The sequence below is a fragment of the Sinohyriopsis cumingii genome, chromosome 3 (assembly GCF_028554795.1).
Source record: "Sinohyriopsis cumingii isolate HCF-2022 chromosome 3, ASM2855479v2, whole genome shotgun sequence".
Lineage (NCBI taxonomy): Eukaryota > Metazoa > Mollusca > Bivalvia > Unionida > Unionidae > Sinohyriopsis > Sinohyriopsis cumingii.
The window spans coordinates 32,900,534-32,918,869 of NC_142963.1; the positions used below are offsets into that span (position 1 = coordinate 32,900,534).

General features: G+C 35.9%; 1 protein-coding gene across 2 annotated transcripts in view; it reads left to right on the top strand.

Moving 5' to 3' along the window:
• The first annotated feature begins 2,997 nt into the window (after nt 1-2,997).
• The window catches only part of LOC149802650 (uncharacterized), a 104,813-nt gene continuing 89,474 nt past the window's right edge, over nt 2,998-18,336 (top strand). For both annotated transcript variants that reach the window (XM_089952012.1, XM_089952013.1), the window contains exons 1-6: nt 2,998-3,042; nt 4,313-4,443; nt 5,592-5,738; nt 6,793-6,945; nt 12,834-13,370; nt 17,332-17,746. In XM_089952012.1, coding sequence (XP_089808138.1) covers nt 4,330-4,443; nt 5,592-5,738; nt 6,793-6,945; nt 12,834-13,370; nt 17,332-17,746 — 1,366 coding nt within the window. In that variant the 5' untranslated portion in view covers nt 2,998-3,042; nt 4,313-4,329. The remainder of the gene's footprint in view (nt 3,043-4,312; nt 4,444-5,591; nt 5,739-6,792; nt 6,946-12,833; nt 13,371-17,331; nt 17,747-18,336) is intronic.

Genomic DNA, 18,336 nt, shown 5'->3' on the forward strand with positions numbered 1-18,336 from the left:
TCTGAGCCGATATGACTGGATTCGATGTTGTGAATGCAATTGTGATCTCAAACTTCATGACTTCCAGTGTTTTCAAAAACCGATCACTTCCATGTAAGCTTGATGGGATTGCGGACTATATGCAAGATTTACTTTCCTCCAAAATAAAAGAGCCTGACAACATATAGCCCGGTACCCTTGCATCCCATGATGCTCCATATACGAAAATCCCAAGATTGCATAGTGCCATTTTAAACAAACACGCAGTACTTCTGTAACTGACATTGTTGTGACTAATAAAACGAAAACACCGGTGCGACACACATGGAAATAACCGATTTAATGCTACTTTTTTAGTGCCGAAACATTTTTGTTGTATTATTCCGCTATCTTAATATTCTCCACTGGTATCGGCCTTTCAATGATGCAAGCCTGGCTTCGTGTGCTGAGTATCATGATAATTAATGGCAAAAGACGTCAGGTACTAACCACCAGTTCACACGTTTACAATAGCTAGTGAGATGTATTTGAAGACTGCAGTGGGTGAGCCCACTGTGCTAATTTCCATAGATAGGATGAGGAAGTGGAACAATCCATTATAGGTAAATCAAAGAGATGGTAGATGCGTGACGAAGAACAAAAGTTATTACATATTGCTCTGAATGAGAATGTTTTAAGCCACATGTATGATATTTTTGACAAGTTTGTGAACAGCGGCAACATTTCTTTGAAGTAGGATTTTACTGCATGTATAGAAAGCAAACCATGATCATTTCAGTTGTCGGAATAATGTTAAAGTGTAATTCATTTTTAAAGCCGATTTAGGAAGCAATTAACTATCAGCAAAACCCAACAAAAACAAATTTCATAACTCTTCTCTTGGTTGTCGGAGTTTAATGTTGTGATGTACGTCAGCTAAAAAAACGAAAACAAAGATTGGGTGGGTATTTTTATGAATTTTTTGCACATAATGCAAGCAATACAGCGACATACGTCAACTCGGTTCTGACCGGGATTCACTCAGAGTATCCAGCAGAGAAGTTTGAACAACAGGACCATCCAGTCCCTGCTAAATATAGCATAGTGGTGACCACTTGCTCTACCTTCAAACCCCTTTGAGCTCTGTTGAATTTATATTCGAACTGTAGCTATTGCAACGTTGTGTGACAATATTAAAGAAGGGAACATTTTGGGCACGTGAAAATTCGAGTAGAATTTCAGTCAGGGCTTGTGAGTTTATTCAAGTCACCAGCCCTAGGCGGGCACGTGTCTACAATTTTTTTTGAGCACTTATTTTGTATATCCTTGATGGTTTTTGTTTTTAAAACGGGAGGAGTATAAAGAAATTGGATGGTGTTTAAATACTATTAATAACCTTAATAAGTCATGAAAATCAAGTAATGGGGCTAAGTGTTTGGAATTAATTTGTTGCTCTGAACATACAAACGTGACCATAGAGTATCGGCGTGGGGATGATACCCAAAATTGGATAGTAAATCGCCAGAGAGCAGAGGCGTTGTTAAGCGACGATGGTGTAGAGTGGTTTGACAAACTTTCTCGACATATAAACCGCGGACGTTCCGACTGATTAAAGATATCGTTCGGAACACACCGATCATTCACTCAAAAAGATTGAGGTGAAGCATTCCGACCATCTCTGCTATTTGTGCAAAATAAAATGCGAATTCACAGAGCTATTTTTAATTCGCAAATTCTCCTGTACACTACACTTTTGAGACGGGGGCCTAGTGGTTAGAGCGTCCACCTCGGATGCGGGTTCAAACCCCAGCCGAGTCATTCCAAAGACATATAAAAATGGTACTAACAGTTGCCTCGCTTGGCGCTCAGCATTAAAATGTTGGTGTTTGGAGTGGTCGGCCTGGTATCATGATAATGTGACTGGGTGGGACATCATGCTACATGTCTGTGACATGATGCCCCATTGCTAGACATCACTATATAAACTGCCACACTACCAAAAATCCACATCACACACACATACACTACATTTTGATCTTAGCCAAAAGGGTCGCAAAGCGAGACCAAATAATTCTGTAAATTACTGCTCCAACATGCAACTGAAGCATAAATTTGTCTCGCAGAAATAGCCTGGATGGTCCAAAATTTCATGGAGTTAATACGTCATTCGAATATCAGGGGCCCCAAGTGGTCTAAAGCGCACTCCGTTACGGATCACTGCCATCTCACCTGTTTGCGTGGGTTCGAGCCTTGAATTTAGCCAATGTGGGTATGTGAGAAAGCTGCCAGCAGCTTCTCGTGGGTCGATGGTTCTTTCCGGGGTTTTTCCTCCACCATTAATACTGGCCGCTATGTATAGCCTATCGCGTGCTGAAAAATGGCGTTAAACCCTACAACAACAACATTCGAATATCAACTTCTTTTAGGACGAGAACAAATGAAAATGTGTTCTGTAGTTTAGATAAATTCTTAATCGGAACGATATCGGCTTTTCCCATGGCATGTTATAAATAAGGGCCATTTTGACTGCTCTCAAACACGTGTTGTTATTACGGCAGATTAATTTCACAATCTGATTAAAACCAGATCTTCACTGTCCTACGTGAAGGGCTGTGAATATCTGAATTTATTTAAATTGATTAACTTTACAGAGTAACAACGAATGGGTGACGTTTCACCACTTACAGGAGTACTAATATTAGTACACTTACTCCTACCTCGTGGACCACAACAAATCATGTTGAGGCTACGACATCGTAGCTACAGCAGTGGTTGTGGACACTTAAAAGTTTTTGTTTTTATTACAAAGTTGCAGGAACAACATTAAAAATTATATGTGCATGTATTCCATTTATTGCTGATACGTTGTCGAGAGTTATTTTAACAACTTATCATTCATAAGACCATGTTCTTCGCACATATCGCCGGATCTTCGTCCCCACAAAACTTGTAAATTTTGAAAGTACCAGGCGATGTCTCTAAGTCTCTTCGAGAAACTCGCATCATATTAGAAAGAAACAAAGGCGTTCCGAATGGTCGAACTCCCAGAATATGTCGCCAATTTGACGACTTTTAACACAGCAGGTACTCGTTTAATTTGGTAAAACAATTATCTTGTCTTGGGTTTTGCTTGATGCGATAAAAACAGATATTGAGATACAGACTGTGTGTATGGCATTAAGAAAATCTTGCATCGCCGCCTTTAAACCGCATTTTCCTTTGCAACATTTTCGCTCCTGTTAGCCGCCATATTGTTGACATTGCCAACCAAACTGACTGCAGTTTTAAATGTGAAAGGGTCAATCATATTATATTAGTCACATCTCCACCAACTGATCTGTAAATAACGGTTAGAAAACTGCAACTGTATAGCACACATTTTCATGTTTTTTGAGGCCACAATAAATCAAACTTTAAATTTATTTTTTATTATTAACCATTTGACACAAATTCAATATGCTCTTTTGTTGCTAAGATATCGTGAACTCATCTGTTATCAACTGACGAAGGAGATATGGAAACCAATATTAATATCAGCTAATTTGATGCTCATTCATATCAATTGTGGTCATTTGCTTTTTGTTAATTATGGATTAGGCATCAATATAGTCCTACAATGTAAGACATAGCACATGTCCATTTCTTTTGTGAGAATTTGAATTTATTAGAGAAAAGACATCAGGGTAAGTAAAGTCTAGCAAAAACATTATAATTTTACTTTGTAGAAAAGCGTTGTTATTGGTTGCCAGTTGTATGTGATATTCCTGAAAATTTGAGGTTTATAATGATGTTAGTATATTTAATTTAAGATGGGTAAATGCACACACATGACATGTATGACTTTTATTATAGCAGACTTTCAGCATTAATTGATAAGTGCACAAAATTTGGTTTGTTAATGATTGGTTTGGTGCTTGTGACCAATTTCAAGGTGATATTATATTGTCATATTCGTTTTTCAAGCTTGAATCTCCCTTGGGCAACTTTAGTTTTCTGGCCATTTTGCCCTGGGGAAAGGTCTGTTTTTCAGTCAGTTTGCCATGGGACAAGCTGAATTTTTTTTAAAATAAAATTTTCCACCCCTGATATATAAACAAATTTGATACTGAGCCTCAGGTAGTGGAGATTGTAAAAATTTGTAAAAATAAAATAAAAAATAAATACAGAATTCCCTTAGGGTATACACATGATAACAAGACCACCTATGTATCATTGAATAGTAAATAATTGTTACTTTCATTAGCAGTGAATCTTTCTAGACAAAAAACAGTTATTTGCTCTAAACTACAAATATGGATAAGATTTTCAATGTTTGAGGTAGTGTTAGCAGCAGTTTTCAATTTCCCATTTACAGAAGCCATATTAATAAAGATGACAGCCAAGCAGGTCCATGTTTTAGACCGATCCCATACAATGAAAGGTCAGGTATCTCTTCAGTCACAATACTCAGTCCAGCACAGATCTGATATTCTTTTGGAAGAGCAGGTATAGTAATAGCATAGTTTCTTCTATTGTACTTGTGTGACCAGTTGTTAATGTCATGGGGATGTGTCAGTGATCAAATCAAAAATGAGTTGCTACCAACGTTTTTGTCAGCCTGATGGGAACTTGAGAAATTATAAACTTTTATAAGGACTGTGTACACACAAGTTTTATTTTTGAATCCTGTATATTTGTAAGTGATTATCAATTTCTGTACACTTTATTTTTATACATTATTGAACTCAATGCAGATTTTACTTCAATTGATGTTACAGACATAGATCTCACTTCCTCTTGTCCCATATACATTGTGGACCATATTATTTCTACATTGTGGATGCTACTTTTTTCTAAAAGAGCAATAAATGTTATTTTCTTTTTGTAATGACAGTTGTTACATTTTTGTGAGAACAATGAATTGGTCCGTAACCTATCGTGTAAGGAGTGGGTATTTAATATTAAATATCTGATTGGTCAAGCCTTTTATTGAGTCCTAAGCTGTCCCATATCCATCATTATTCATTAGCTTAGCCACTTATAGAAATTATTTCTGCTTTGTATTTGCCTTAACTATTATTGCCATTGTTACATAGTTTGAAATTTTGCTTTCTTTATTTCTTTGATTTGTTTTGGACCTAGATGCAATGAATCAAATATTCTTGTTGCTTTCTGACACACTGACATTTCACACTGAGCATTTAATTACACAGCTCTAAATTAATACATATCAAACAGATTGACAAATTAGTCTGTTACACTTTGTTTTATCTCCATGTGCATTTTTAAAAAAATGAAGCAAGATACATTAGCTACTTTTGCATTGAACCCTGGAATACCATCTGTGTAATTAATCTGATGCAGCCCATTCAAATGGCCCACAATATTTATCTGAAGTGGTACAACAAACAGAACCTCCTGAGCATAATATTTCATTGCAAGTAGGACCATTATTATTAGGCTAACCAATGTATTATTGGATAATTTTGATGCAAACTTATGAGTTTTATGAGGCTAACCGATGTATTTTCAAATAATTTCAGCACTTTCTAATCAAGATCTTTATTAGTTATATTGTTCAACACACCAATTTATATTCGAGAAATTTATTTTGCTTTTAAAGAGACAGCCCTGTCTAATTGTTTTAATTTAAGATCAATGCTGTCTGCCAAAGTCAGGATGCTCTGAGAAAATCACTGACAGGTCTGGAAAATGCAAAAACATTAGAGGAAGTGAATAAATATCGAACTGAGGTGCAAGAGCTGAAGGAAAAATCAGAAAAAGCAATCACTGTGTTGCAGGTATGACTAAATACATTACTTGTTTATGTTTAATGCTTCCCCAGCTGTTAATTGCAAAACATCCTGATCTGTCATAATGCTTAATGTCCAGGTTGATCTATGTCTATACTCTCTGCCCTACCTATGATTTAAAGTGGACAATGTAGACCCTGATCTGTCATAATGCCAAACACCCAAGTAGATCCAGGGCTATACTATCTGCTCTACCTATGATTTAAATAATGCTTAATGCCCACCTAGATCAATATCTATACATTTTGACCTATGTATTAGTTCAGGTGACTAGTGTAGACCATGACCTGCCCCAAAAGGTCAGAATCTATACTGTTTGCCAATCTTTGATTTAAAGTGAACAGTATTGACCCTGATATGTCATGATTCTTTTATCATATGTCATTTCCATGTTGTTGCGAATGTCAAAGTTTGCGTTGCTTTTTTCTTGCACAGACATGATAAAGTGAATATTTATATTTTAAAGAAAGTTTGAACAAATAAGTAATAAATATTCATATTTTAACTTACTGGTTACTTTTTAATTATAATATATGTATGTGTCCAGGATTTGCCAACTTTCAGGTCCTAAACTAGTCATGGACAATTAGGAGCTTGCTGTAGTCAGCATGTCAATGTTTTGATGCATGTCACTGATTTATAGCGAGTAGGTATTAATTGTTAATAACATCACTGTATAATGTAATAAAAATGTATAAATACCTGATCTGGTAGTTGCAATTTTCAGCATGTATGTATGATAAAAATAGCGGTAAATGGTATTTTTTTGGTAAATGGAGAAGGGACACCCAATCTTGCGTACTAGTTTATAAACATAACAGAATATAAATTTGTTGCTGTTATCAATACGTTGAATAAAAGTCACCTTTATTGGTAATCTTTTATGTAAATTGGCAAAATTTAAAACCAGTTTTTGGAAAAAAAATCACATTTTCTGTCTGAAGAAATCATCCATTATATTGTGCATGTGAAGTCTATTTTGTTTTTGAAATACAGTTGCAGAAGTATTTAGCTATGCCATATACTACTTGTTATTTCACAGGCCCTTCATAAAATCAATGCAGAGCTTCATTTTGCACGTGAGGAACTGGATTATGCTTTGGATCATAGCAGTGAGGCTGTTAATGAGGCACGCAAGAGAGTGATGTGGCTTGAGGATAGGATGGGAGTTTTATGTGGCAAAATACGAGTGAGGGTAAGTGTTTTTGTCAAGCATCAGAAGTCAAAGATGCAACCAGTTTTTCTTGTGGCATCATGGTACTTATTAAATGCATAAAATAACATCAATAACTCAACATATCTGTAAGTTATTCTGCAAAATCACTATTTCTTATGGGTATACATTTTTCTGGTTATCACTCTCACTAACGGTATGAATTATAAAACCCATTAAACAGTTGTACTACAGTGGAAACACTAGTCCTTCAGTGGAAATCATAGTCCTTCAATGGAAATAATCGAATACCTTCACCAATCCATGAAATCCATGGTATTTCTGAGAAGAAAAAAAACAGACCCCCACCCCAATCCATGGAATCAGTGAATTTTAATAATGACTTTAACGTTGTATTTTTTTAAACCACTAAATAGAGATGACAAATGAATTTGGAGCTTACTGTCATTAAAAAATAGTTATTTTGAACTTGCAGCTTAAGAGATTCAGCTTCGTTTTCTTTAATTAGAATTTAATTAATGATTTGAAAATCACAGTTACACACATAGCACATATATGAGAAATTATTTTGAGTAAAAGTTTTTTTTATTGTTTAAGATGGGTTACAAATTTGAATTTCTTACATAATTTTAAAGAATGTTTATTCATTGGTTTCAGAGTCTTTATTTGCAAATATCATCATAGAAAGTACTTAAGTACAGAGTACATAAAAAATCAGATCAAGAAATACTGAATACATCAAATACTACATCAGACAATAAGGCAGAAATATTGATAATCTGTATATAATTTTCCGTTGTGAAACAGTCCACTACTAAAACCTGCACACACACACACACACACACACACACACACACACACACACATATATAGGGAGGCAACTCTTACAGGTTAACTCCTATCTATCCTCTAGTGGTGGCTGCCATTATACCCAGGTTAAGCTAGTTCTTATGATGTCCAGTAAAATTCAGTAAATTTTATAACTTAAATTTAATGGTCCACATTTCTTTTTCAGTGGCAATGTAAGTCGCAATGTTGTTTTATTGGTGTGTACATCATTTTGGTAAAATCTGGTAACTTTGTTGATATTTTATAATATTATTGTACCATTCATTTTTGACATATTTGACCTTGAATGGCAACATACATTTCACCAGTGGAATCTCCCAAGCACTCTCTTTAGGCATTTGCTATAATTATAACTTGTTTTTATAATGCATTACGCATTTATTTTAAATTATATATACTGTATGCACTTGTTTGTTTATCATTAAATTACAGAGATGACAACATGGTGCAACAAATGCAAGATTTTGCAGTCTAGAATGGATATTAAATGTCCAAAAATTGGATCTTATTCTTTTTATTCATTTCGGTTTAGTGTTCTACACACACCTCAATCTTGTATGACCGCTCCGGAGGCCTAAGTGGTTAGAGTGGCCATCTTGGGTGCAGGAGGTTGTGGGTTTGAACCCCGGTTGAGTCATACCAAGGACTTATAAAAATGGTCCTTGCAGCTGCCTAACTTAGCACTTAGCGTTAAGAGGTTAGTGTTAGGACTGGTCAGCCTGGTGTCAGGATAATATGGCTGGGTGGAACATCATGCTACATTTCTGCGGCATGATGACCCAGTGCTAGACATGACTATAAACAGCTACACTGCAGACATTGTAGTGATATGACTGAAAAATTGTTAAAGCTATGTAAAAGATATTTTAAAAAATGATTATCTTAGTGAGGGAGTTTTTTCAACTCCTCTGCCTGTTCAGTGTGGTGACAGATTTGTTACATCTTTGATGCCTTTACATGTGTCATTACAAGTGGCCCTTTTAGCCCAATGGCAACCTTTCACAGACCATCTAGTTCAGAATATTGTAATCTTGGCCTACATCAAAACACTTTCTTTACCATTGACAATACAGGAGTACCCACAATCAGAAAATAACAATTTGTTCAGATGCCAGTTTCTGTAGCTTTCATCTGCAATACATGGCCATGCAGAGGAGAGAACTGAACCTCATCAAACCAATAGTAGCTGCACAAATAGTATTTAAAAAAACATTTATTACAGTGCAACCTCATAACCAGGTGGTATTGGATTTGTCTGGAAAAATCTTTAAGGTTGAGACTATAATAAAGCGCAGAATCCCATAGCATGTGATAAATGAGGTTTTCCCATTGCTAAAGTAACGTTAGGAGGATTTCATCCATTAGTAAAGCATTCATATTCTTCATGGAAGACACAGGTGAGGTAGGATGCTCAGTATGTTCTTTTCCTCTTACCTTTTCTCCTAATGTAGCTATGTAGCTGGTAGGAAGGGCTGTTAACTTGCAAGAGTTGCTTCCCTTTTTCTATATAATGCATTGTCAGAAATGTATTTTTGCCTTCTTTCCAGGATGGGTGGATTTGGTGTAGCAAAGAAAGTTATCCTATTGTAATGTGATCATGTATTATAGCAGAAATGTAATTTAATAAACAGTTTGCTTTTATGTTGGTCTTCATTCAGAGCATAAACAGCCAGGGCTGTTTCTTCCACACAAAGTATTATTATAAAGTCTTATATAGGACTGAACATCACTGACAGTGCCATTAATATTAATGTAAAATAAAAATGAGGGGTCCAAAGAGAGATCCTTGAGGCACTCCAGCCCTGACATGATGTTGATCTGAAGTGCAGCCTTCTATGACAGCTATTTGTGCCATTTGGAAAGATACATATAAAACCATTTCAGTAATCTACTACCAAATCTATTATTTCTTAGTTTAAAAATTAGACATTTATGGCAGACTTTGTCGAAAGATTTATTTATTTTACAAAATACCTGTTCTTTACCATCATCAACTGTCTTTTAAAGGATACATGTATTAAAATTTATGCACAGTTTTAAAATTACAGAATTTTTAGGGATGAAAACAGATTGATGGAGATTAGATTGCTGGCAATTATAATAGTTATCCAAATGTTTGAAGACACATTTTCCATAGACCTTATTCGTGCAGTTTATTAGGAAAATATGTCTTTAATTAGAGACATTTTTTGTAATCAATTTTTTTATCAGGGTAACATTTGCCTGTTTTTGTACTTTAAAAAATATGATGTTTGGATCAAATTTTTACAAATTTCTGATTTATGTGATAATACTATAGGGGTAAGTTCTTAAGTAGCTTAAGGTTGGTCTCATTAGGACCTCATATGAATAGAGTAATAATGTCAGGACCTGCCACCTTCTCCTATGAATAGTGTTAGGGCAATGTCAGGACCTCCCACCTTACTTCTATGAATAGTGTTACAGCAATGTCAGGACCTCCCACCTTACTTCTATGAATAGTGTTAGGGCAATATCAGAACTTCCTGCCTTACTCATATGAATAGTGTTAGGGCAGTGTTGGACCTCCCACCTTACTGATATGAATAGTGTTAGAACAATGTCAGGACCTCCCAGCTTACTCATGAATAGTGTTACAGCAATGTCAGGACCTCCCACCTTACTTCTATGAACAGTATTAGGGGAATATCAGGACTTCCTGCCTTACTCATATGAATAGTGTTAGGGCAGTGTTGGACCTCCCACCTTACTCATATGAATAGTATTAAAATAATGTCAGGACCTCCCAGCTTACCCGTGAATAGTGTTACAGCAATGTCAGGACCCCCCAATTCACTCATATGAATAGTGTAAGGGCAATGTCAGAACCTCCCATCTTACTCATATGAATACTGTTAGGACAATATAAGGATCTCCCAGCTTACTCATGTGAATACTGTTATGACAATATAAGGACCTCCCAGCTTACTCATATGAATACTGTTAGGGAAATATGAGGACTTCTTACCTTACTCATATGAATACTGTTAGGGCAATATCAGGACTTCCTACCTTGCTCATATGAATAATGTTTGGGAAATGTCAAGACTTCTTACCTTATTCATATGAATATAGTTAGGGCAATATCAGGACTTTCTACCTTATTCATATGAATATAGTTAGGGCAATATCAGGACTTCCTACCTTACGCATATGAATATGGTTAGGGTAATATCAGGACTTCCTACTTTACTCATATGAATATAGTTAGGGCAATATCAGGACTTCCTACCTTACTCATATGAATAGTATTAGTTAAATGCCAGGAAGAGGCATAGCGGGCTGGGTACTGGAAGTCTTTGTAAAGTATTGTTGAGAGAATTATTTTTTAAATAAATGTTCTTTATAAAGTCGAAGATATTCATTATAATCCATCTTTATACTTCTTTGGAAGTGTTTTGGCTTCATTCCACCAAGCTTTTGAACCACTGATGTCATCTTGAAGGGTACTAGTTAATTTATTAAAATACTAAAGTTTTACTCTTCACACAGTGTTTATAACTTGGTTTCTGATATTTCTGTCACCCAGTGTAAAGGAAGATTTCCATTCTTTTAACTAATTAATTCTTTTCCATTGTTGAATATATTTTATAATATTATTATGTATCAGGTATTAGATTAGAAAAAGCTCAGTTAGCTTTACATATTAAGTCTGTATACATGTACTAACTGGCTTTTTATACATTTCATTTAAAGCTATTTTGCTAAACATTTATAAAGGTTGTGGAAAAATAAACAGGGTTGTGGTCAGTATAAAAAGGATCTAAGACCCCATTTTTGTAAAAAAAGTTTAGTGATATTAAATCAATAGATATTACATGAAAATAAATTAATTTTGAGTGGAGCCCAGTATTTTATGTGGATTGACCAATCACTTGATAGAAATTTTAGGTATTAATAATATGCATAACAGTTCTGTAGCTTATGAATACCAGTTTGTCTTCACTGAAGTTCTGTTACTGCTGAGTGCCATGATGTCTTCATTGATGTTCTATTACTGCTGAGTACCATGATGTCTTCACTGAAGTTCTATTACTTATGAATACCATGATGTCTTCACTGAAGTTCTATTACTGCTGAGTACCATGATGTCTTCATTGAAGTTCTATTACTGCTGAGTACCATGATATCTTCATTGATGTTCTATTACTGCCGAGTACCATGATGTCTTCACTGATGTTCTATTACTGCTGAGTACCATGATGTCTTCACTGATGTTCTATTACTGCCGAGTACCATGATGTCTTCACTGATGTTCTATTACTGCTGAGTACCATGATATCTTCACTGAAGTTCTATTACTTATGAATACCATGATGTCTTCATTGAAGTTCTATTACTGCTGAGTACCATGATGTCTTCACTGATGTTCTATTACTGCCGAGTACCATGATGTCTTCACTGATGTTCTATTACTGCTGAGTACCATGATATCTTCACTGATGTTCTATTACTGCTGAGTACCATGATGTCTTCACTGAAGTTCTATTACTGCTGAGTACCATGATGTCTTCATTGAAGTTCTATTACTGCTGAGTACCATGATGTCTTCACTGAAGTTCTATTACTGCTGAGTACCATGATGTCTTCATTGAAGTTCTATTACTGCTGAGTACCATGATGTCTTCATTGAAATTCTATTACTGCTGAGTACCATGATGTCTTCATTGAAGTTCTATTATTGCTGAGTACCATGATGTCTTCACTGAAGTTCTGTTACTGCTAAATAAGATGTCTTCACAGAAGTTCCCTAAGAGTGTTATCTTTAAAAAAATTGTTTTGCTAGTTCAGTTGAGAGTTCATCCAGGGTCCAGGCATCAAATCTTGGCTGTACTTAAAAGTCTCCAAGTGTTCTTCCATCAGTAATTATTTCAGCTCAAATAGTCGCAAGGTTTGATATTAATGAAGTGTTCTTTTCACAAAGGGGGATTATTTATTCATCATGGAGTTATTATTATTATTGCTATTATTGTTATTATTATTATTATTATTGGTTTGTGACTGTAAAATGTAATTCTCAGTGGTTCAAATCTGCTTTTCAGGGGCAACCATTACAGAGACAGAGGGGTAGGAGTTTTCGTTCTACAGACCAGGAAACATCAACATTCCGATCTCGCCGTGATAGTGGTAGTGCCAGTAGTGATGACTTGGACAGAGGACGAGGTGCTGGTTTTGGCCAAGGAGATGGTCAAAGAAAGGGACACAATATGTCTGTGGAGTTTTTACCAGACATGACTAGTCAGCGAAAAGTATTTTCTCCATCGGAATCAGGATCCAACTATGCCATGATGCCTCAGACACACCCTAGTATGATGGAAACACCGTCAACAGAAAGAGAGACACCTTATATGGTTGCTTCTGCATCAAAGATGTTTGGACCAGGGATGAGGAAGACAGATGAATCTGAGTTTGATACATCACAGATGTATCTGATGACTTCATTTCCATCTATGGGCAGTACAGGGTTACCTCAGACCGAACCGATGCCCCAGACTCCCAGTTTAGCATCTGAAGAATCTGAATCTGCCAAAGGTTCAGTGCAAACCCAGGATGCAACTTCAGACGTTGGGACAACACAGGTTTGTCTATCATGGCTTCTAAAATTCCAGACTATTACCCCTTGGTGCATTATTTGTAGTCATCTAGATGAGTGTAACAGTCTTTTTTTAAAACCATTTTGTAATATTTACTTGTCTATAAAATCAGAAAATGATATGCTATCAAATTGAGTCCACCTATCTGCATATTTTTGTACAAGGACATTGGATTATATACTCTATTTTACCATAAAATTACAGATAATTGTTACTTTGATTAATCAGTGTTGCATAATTTATCATACATTTTTATACTAAGTTTCAAATGTATCTTGACATAAATGATGGCAGCATTTGCAAGTAATAATTTCATATAATTCAGCACTCATTAGAATTAAGAGATTAATGTACATGTTTGTGATCTTTAATGAGGATGAGAATAATCACTGTCCATTAGTACATTTATAATATCAGTACATAGGCAGTATATATAAATAGTGTCTTTTGTTGACTGTAGGGTTTCATAGGTACACATGCTTTGGATGGTCTCACTATTTATGTATTTAAATAAACTGTACCACTTGCAAGCAAAGACCCAAATCTGTTCTACCCATTGGGCTATATAGACTGATCCAAAAGCAAAAGCAAAGACCATGTACATGGATATCATTCATTCAGACAAGGATTAAATTGGCAGCAAATTTGACCAGTGTTTTCATGACAGTGTGTGACATTGTTATCTATCAGTCATGGCGTTAGCTTTATTGAGTTTAACCTTGTTCATAGAGAGACATGGGGAAAAGTGTGAGTCATGGCGGGAAAGGAAAGCAAATAACACATTAGGTTTGCAGCATGCAAACATCAGTTGGGTACATCAAAAGTCAATGCTGTAGCTCTTTATCAAAACCATTCTCAAAAAACCTCACTAAGATTTAGCAGAATGTATTAGCTATATTGTTATAGCCTTCCCTTTTGTCCTTGTTCTTATCACTGTGTGACAGCTACACATAAACTGCAAGATAGGTTGGCTTCTTTGAAACTTTAAGTGACCTTGTAGATATTGCATTGTGTTTCCTGGTGGCTGTAATTAAACTTCCAGTTACTGTTGCATGTGCAGATATCAGTATACCTTTATGCTTTGCACCATTTTGTGTTGTACCATTTTGCATTGTATCAGTTGTTGTTGAACCATTTTTGCTGTACCCATTGCCACTGTACCAGTTCTCAAATTAAAGTGTATTTTGTCATAGTCACCATCAGGCTGGTGGTAGTGTTCTTTGAAGTACTCTTGGGTGGTTTCCAGGTGATGTTTGTTCCTATGGTACACATTTATTTTTGTCTATTTTATCACAGACGAATGCTATCTTCCAGGATTTATTGTTGTTTGCTTTATTAAGTGCCATCCGGACACCTCGCTGAATTGGTTTTAAATTTTTCTTGCTTTTTGCCCATCTGTAAATTTACTTCTGGATATTGCTTGTGTAAAATCCTTGCGTAAGTGTATACTTTAGGTCCAATAGTGCTATTTAAATGTCTACTTCTGACAAATCTGACCGTCTTTGCAAGGTTTTGTTCAGCTTTGCCATTGCAGCGAGGATAACTTGGTGAATTTGGACTGTGCTAATATTCCCACAGACAAGGATAACTTGTTGAATTTGGACTGTGCTAATATTCCCACAGACAAGGATAACTTGGTGAATTTGGACAGTGCTAATATTCCCTCAGACAAGGATAGCATTGAAAATCCTCTGAAGCATATTGAGGGCTGATGTCAGAGATGCAGATGTCATGAATCTCATGTCAAGCAAACTATGCTCTCAGCTTATGCATGACAGCTTGAGCTCTGGTATCCTCAAGGAAATCAATCTTTGAGTAATTAGAAAGATAGTCCAGTTTTAGCAGAACATCAAGTCAAGACCAGTCTTAGCCAAAGGTCAGCCAGGAACATCATGGGAAATGAGTGTTTCTTTCTGTTGCCAAGCTTGATGCTGGTTATCTGTAGTTTGGGATTAATGCATGCTTTCTCATGAAGATTATGCCTGAATGATAAGGTCATCATGTATGTTCAAGTAAGATAGCAGTGATGTAGCATGGTTTACTTTTTGTGTTCTGGCCATCCATCATGGATGGATGCTTTCAGCTATCGCATAGTATAATCTGGCTCAGTCTATTGTATTTTTCTGACTCTCTCATATGAGATGGGGAGAAAGCGGACCATATTAACTGATCAGTTCCTTTCCCATATTCATCTTTCGGTTAGTTCTGGAGATTGCCCTGCAGAGGTTATCTGAAAGGTAGATTTCTTGTCCAGGCTGATATTGCAGTGTGAGATCATAGTTCTTAAGGCATATTACCATATGTTGCAGACATTTGGGAAGACTGTGTATTGGCTTCATGAAGATGGATTCTTAGTTCTTGTGATCTATTTCTACAGTAACTGTGTACCATTGTGTAAGCTGGTAGAATCTTTCAAGATCAAATTCTGTGGCCAATTGTTCTTTACCCAAGCTTTATTTGTTGAGTCAGGTGTCATCATATCTCTGCTTTATCTGTTGGGTCAGGCATTTCAGCAAGTGCTTGCACCTTTTCTGAATCTGGTAAAAGACCTGTATTAGTTAGCAGGTGCCTTGTAAATGAGATTTCCTTGGTCTTGAACTCAGTCTGTTCAATGTTCTGAGATCTTGAGCCTTACATATCTGCAGTAGAGCTCAGAACTTATCATTTTGGACTGTTATAGCTTCTTCCTAATGACTGACTTTCCCATAGATCAAAATATCATTGTGCATGTTACATGCACCTGATTACCCATGATGTTGAAATTCCTCTGGTGCCGTTTGAAATTCCAGATTTAATTTATAGTCAATGGCATTTGGGCAAACTAAATGTGGTTTGGAAAGAAATCTCAAATTCTATTGGGACATGATATAATCTATTTTTGAGATTGGTTTTGCTGAAGATTCTAGCTCAGCCATGCTCAGGTAATAGTTCTTTGATAGCAGGTAGAGGATAGTGGCTGCCTTGTTGGATCTATTGTCACTCTGTGGTTCAGAATGGATTTAAGAACAGCTACCAAGCTTGAAACCAATAGAGTGGGCTCTGTTACTGGTATGATAATCTCAAGGTTCACTTGTTGATCAAGTTCTGCCATTAATGTTCCATTACCATTTGCTGCCACTGCCACATTTATGCATCACCTGTAATGGCACTAATACTTGTTTGATTATGGTCTAACTTTCATCAGCCAGACTTCTTGAATTCAAATTGAGTGGTTTGGGGTTCCAAGCTTATCTATGGCAGTTGGGTGGGGTTGTGGCAACAATGTGCTTTTGCTTTTGACAGGTGATTGCACCAAATGTAAGGCACTGGACAGTATTTAACTATATTTTCAGTTCTGACAGTCATTTGCTGTCTATCTCCTTAGGTTTTCAACTTCTGACAGTCATTTGCTGTCTATATCCTTAGGTTTTCAACTTCTGACAGTCATTTGCTGTCTATCTCCTTAGGTTTTCAACTTCTGACACAGTGTATACAGGAGAGCAATAATACATCAGGTTTGCAGCATACATACATCCATATTTACTCATTTGAGTAAATGAACTTTGCAACTATTTATCAAACTGGACATTCTCAAAATGTAACACCTAGATCTAGCAGATCAAAATAGTTATGCTGTTACAAAGAATTTTATTAGCAAAGCAAACGAACAACTGACTTAAATTTTTCTTGTTATATGTATTATCATCTATATTGGTCAAATCTCCACTTCCAAGAAAGATGCATAACTACAGTGCTACACAGTTGGGTAAAGGGTACTACTTGAATGGAACAATTTGTATTTATGGTAATACAAAAATGTTGAACCGGTAACAAGGTCCTTCAGTATAATGCTGTTGCTTTATACAGGGATAGACCCTGCCCCAAAATTATACAAGGGTCAACATTAGACTTGTGTTCTTTGAAGTGAAGGACTAATGTACCATTATTCCAATATCATTTCAATTAGGCGGTGTATGTGCATGGAGGAGCGGAGAGTGATGAAAACGAGAAGAAGATTGATGCAGGCAGGAAAGAAATGGTCATTCATATTGGACAAACAAGAGAGGAGATTGAGGATGAGGAGAGAAAGGAGGAAGAGGAGAAAGAAACTGAAAAAGAGATTGAAGAAACTGAAGACTCAGAAAAAAATGAAACTGAAGACAGAGGAGAGAAAGAGGTTGATGATGCAGAAGTCGAGGGGATTGCAGGCTTGGAAAAGGTGGTCAGTGCTGATGGTCAAGACAACCAAGAAGGTGTGGAGGAATCACAACTGGTGACCGCATCAAATACAGGCATCACAGTAAAGCTTCCTTCAGATCACACTTTGAGGAAAAGTGTCACCCTTATTTCCCCAAAGCGTTCTAGGGAAAACACAAGACAAGGTAAACTTTCCAGGGTCCATTTTAATTGAGATGTGTTTAAGTAAAGAATTGGATTAATTTAACTTGTGCTAAAATTTCAGGTAGTCAGATCCCTGCTTCTGGACTTCAGTTGAAATAAATGGATAACAATGCTGTACCAAAAATCAAAAACGTAAAATAATCTTGAATTAGAGTATTTTATGTGTCAGTTCGTGGTTTAACACCACACATCAGGTGTTATGGTTGATGCATTAAAAACAATTTAGATTGATACAAATATAAATAAAATATTTACTTCTATTTGGTATGGTAAATAATGGCAAAATAAATACAGGTAAATTGTACACTGCTTACAAATAATTAATTTGTAAAGATGGTCACCAACAATTTATTTTGTGACTGAATGGATATTGTGAGATTTCAATTGCTGCCTTAATCATTTTTGTAAAAAGAACTGCCAAACTCTATTAATTTACTGTTTCCGTTTCAAACTACATTTTCACACATTATGTCACATTATTAATTTAGTACTGTCATCAAAATTACAAACTTTCAAGACGTAAACTTCTACTTTTACTTGAAGGATTTCTTGGAAGTAGCAGTAGATGAAC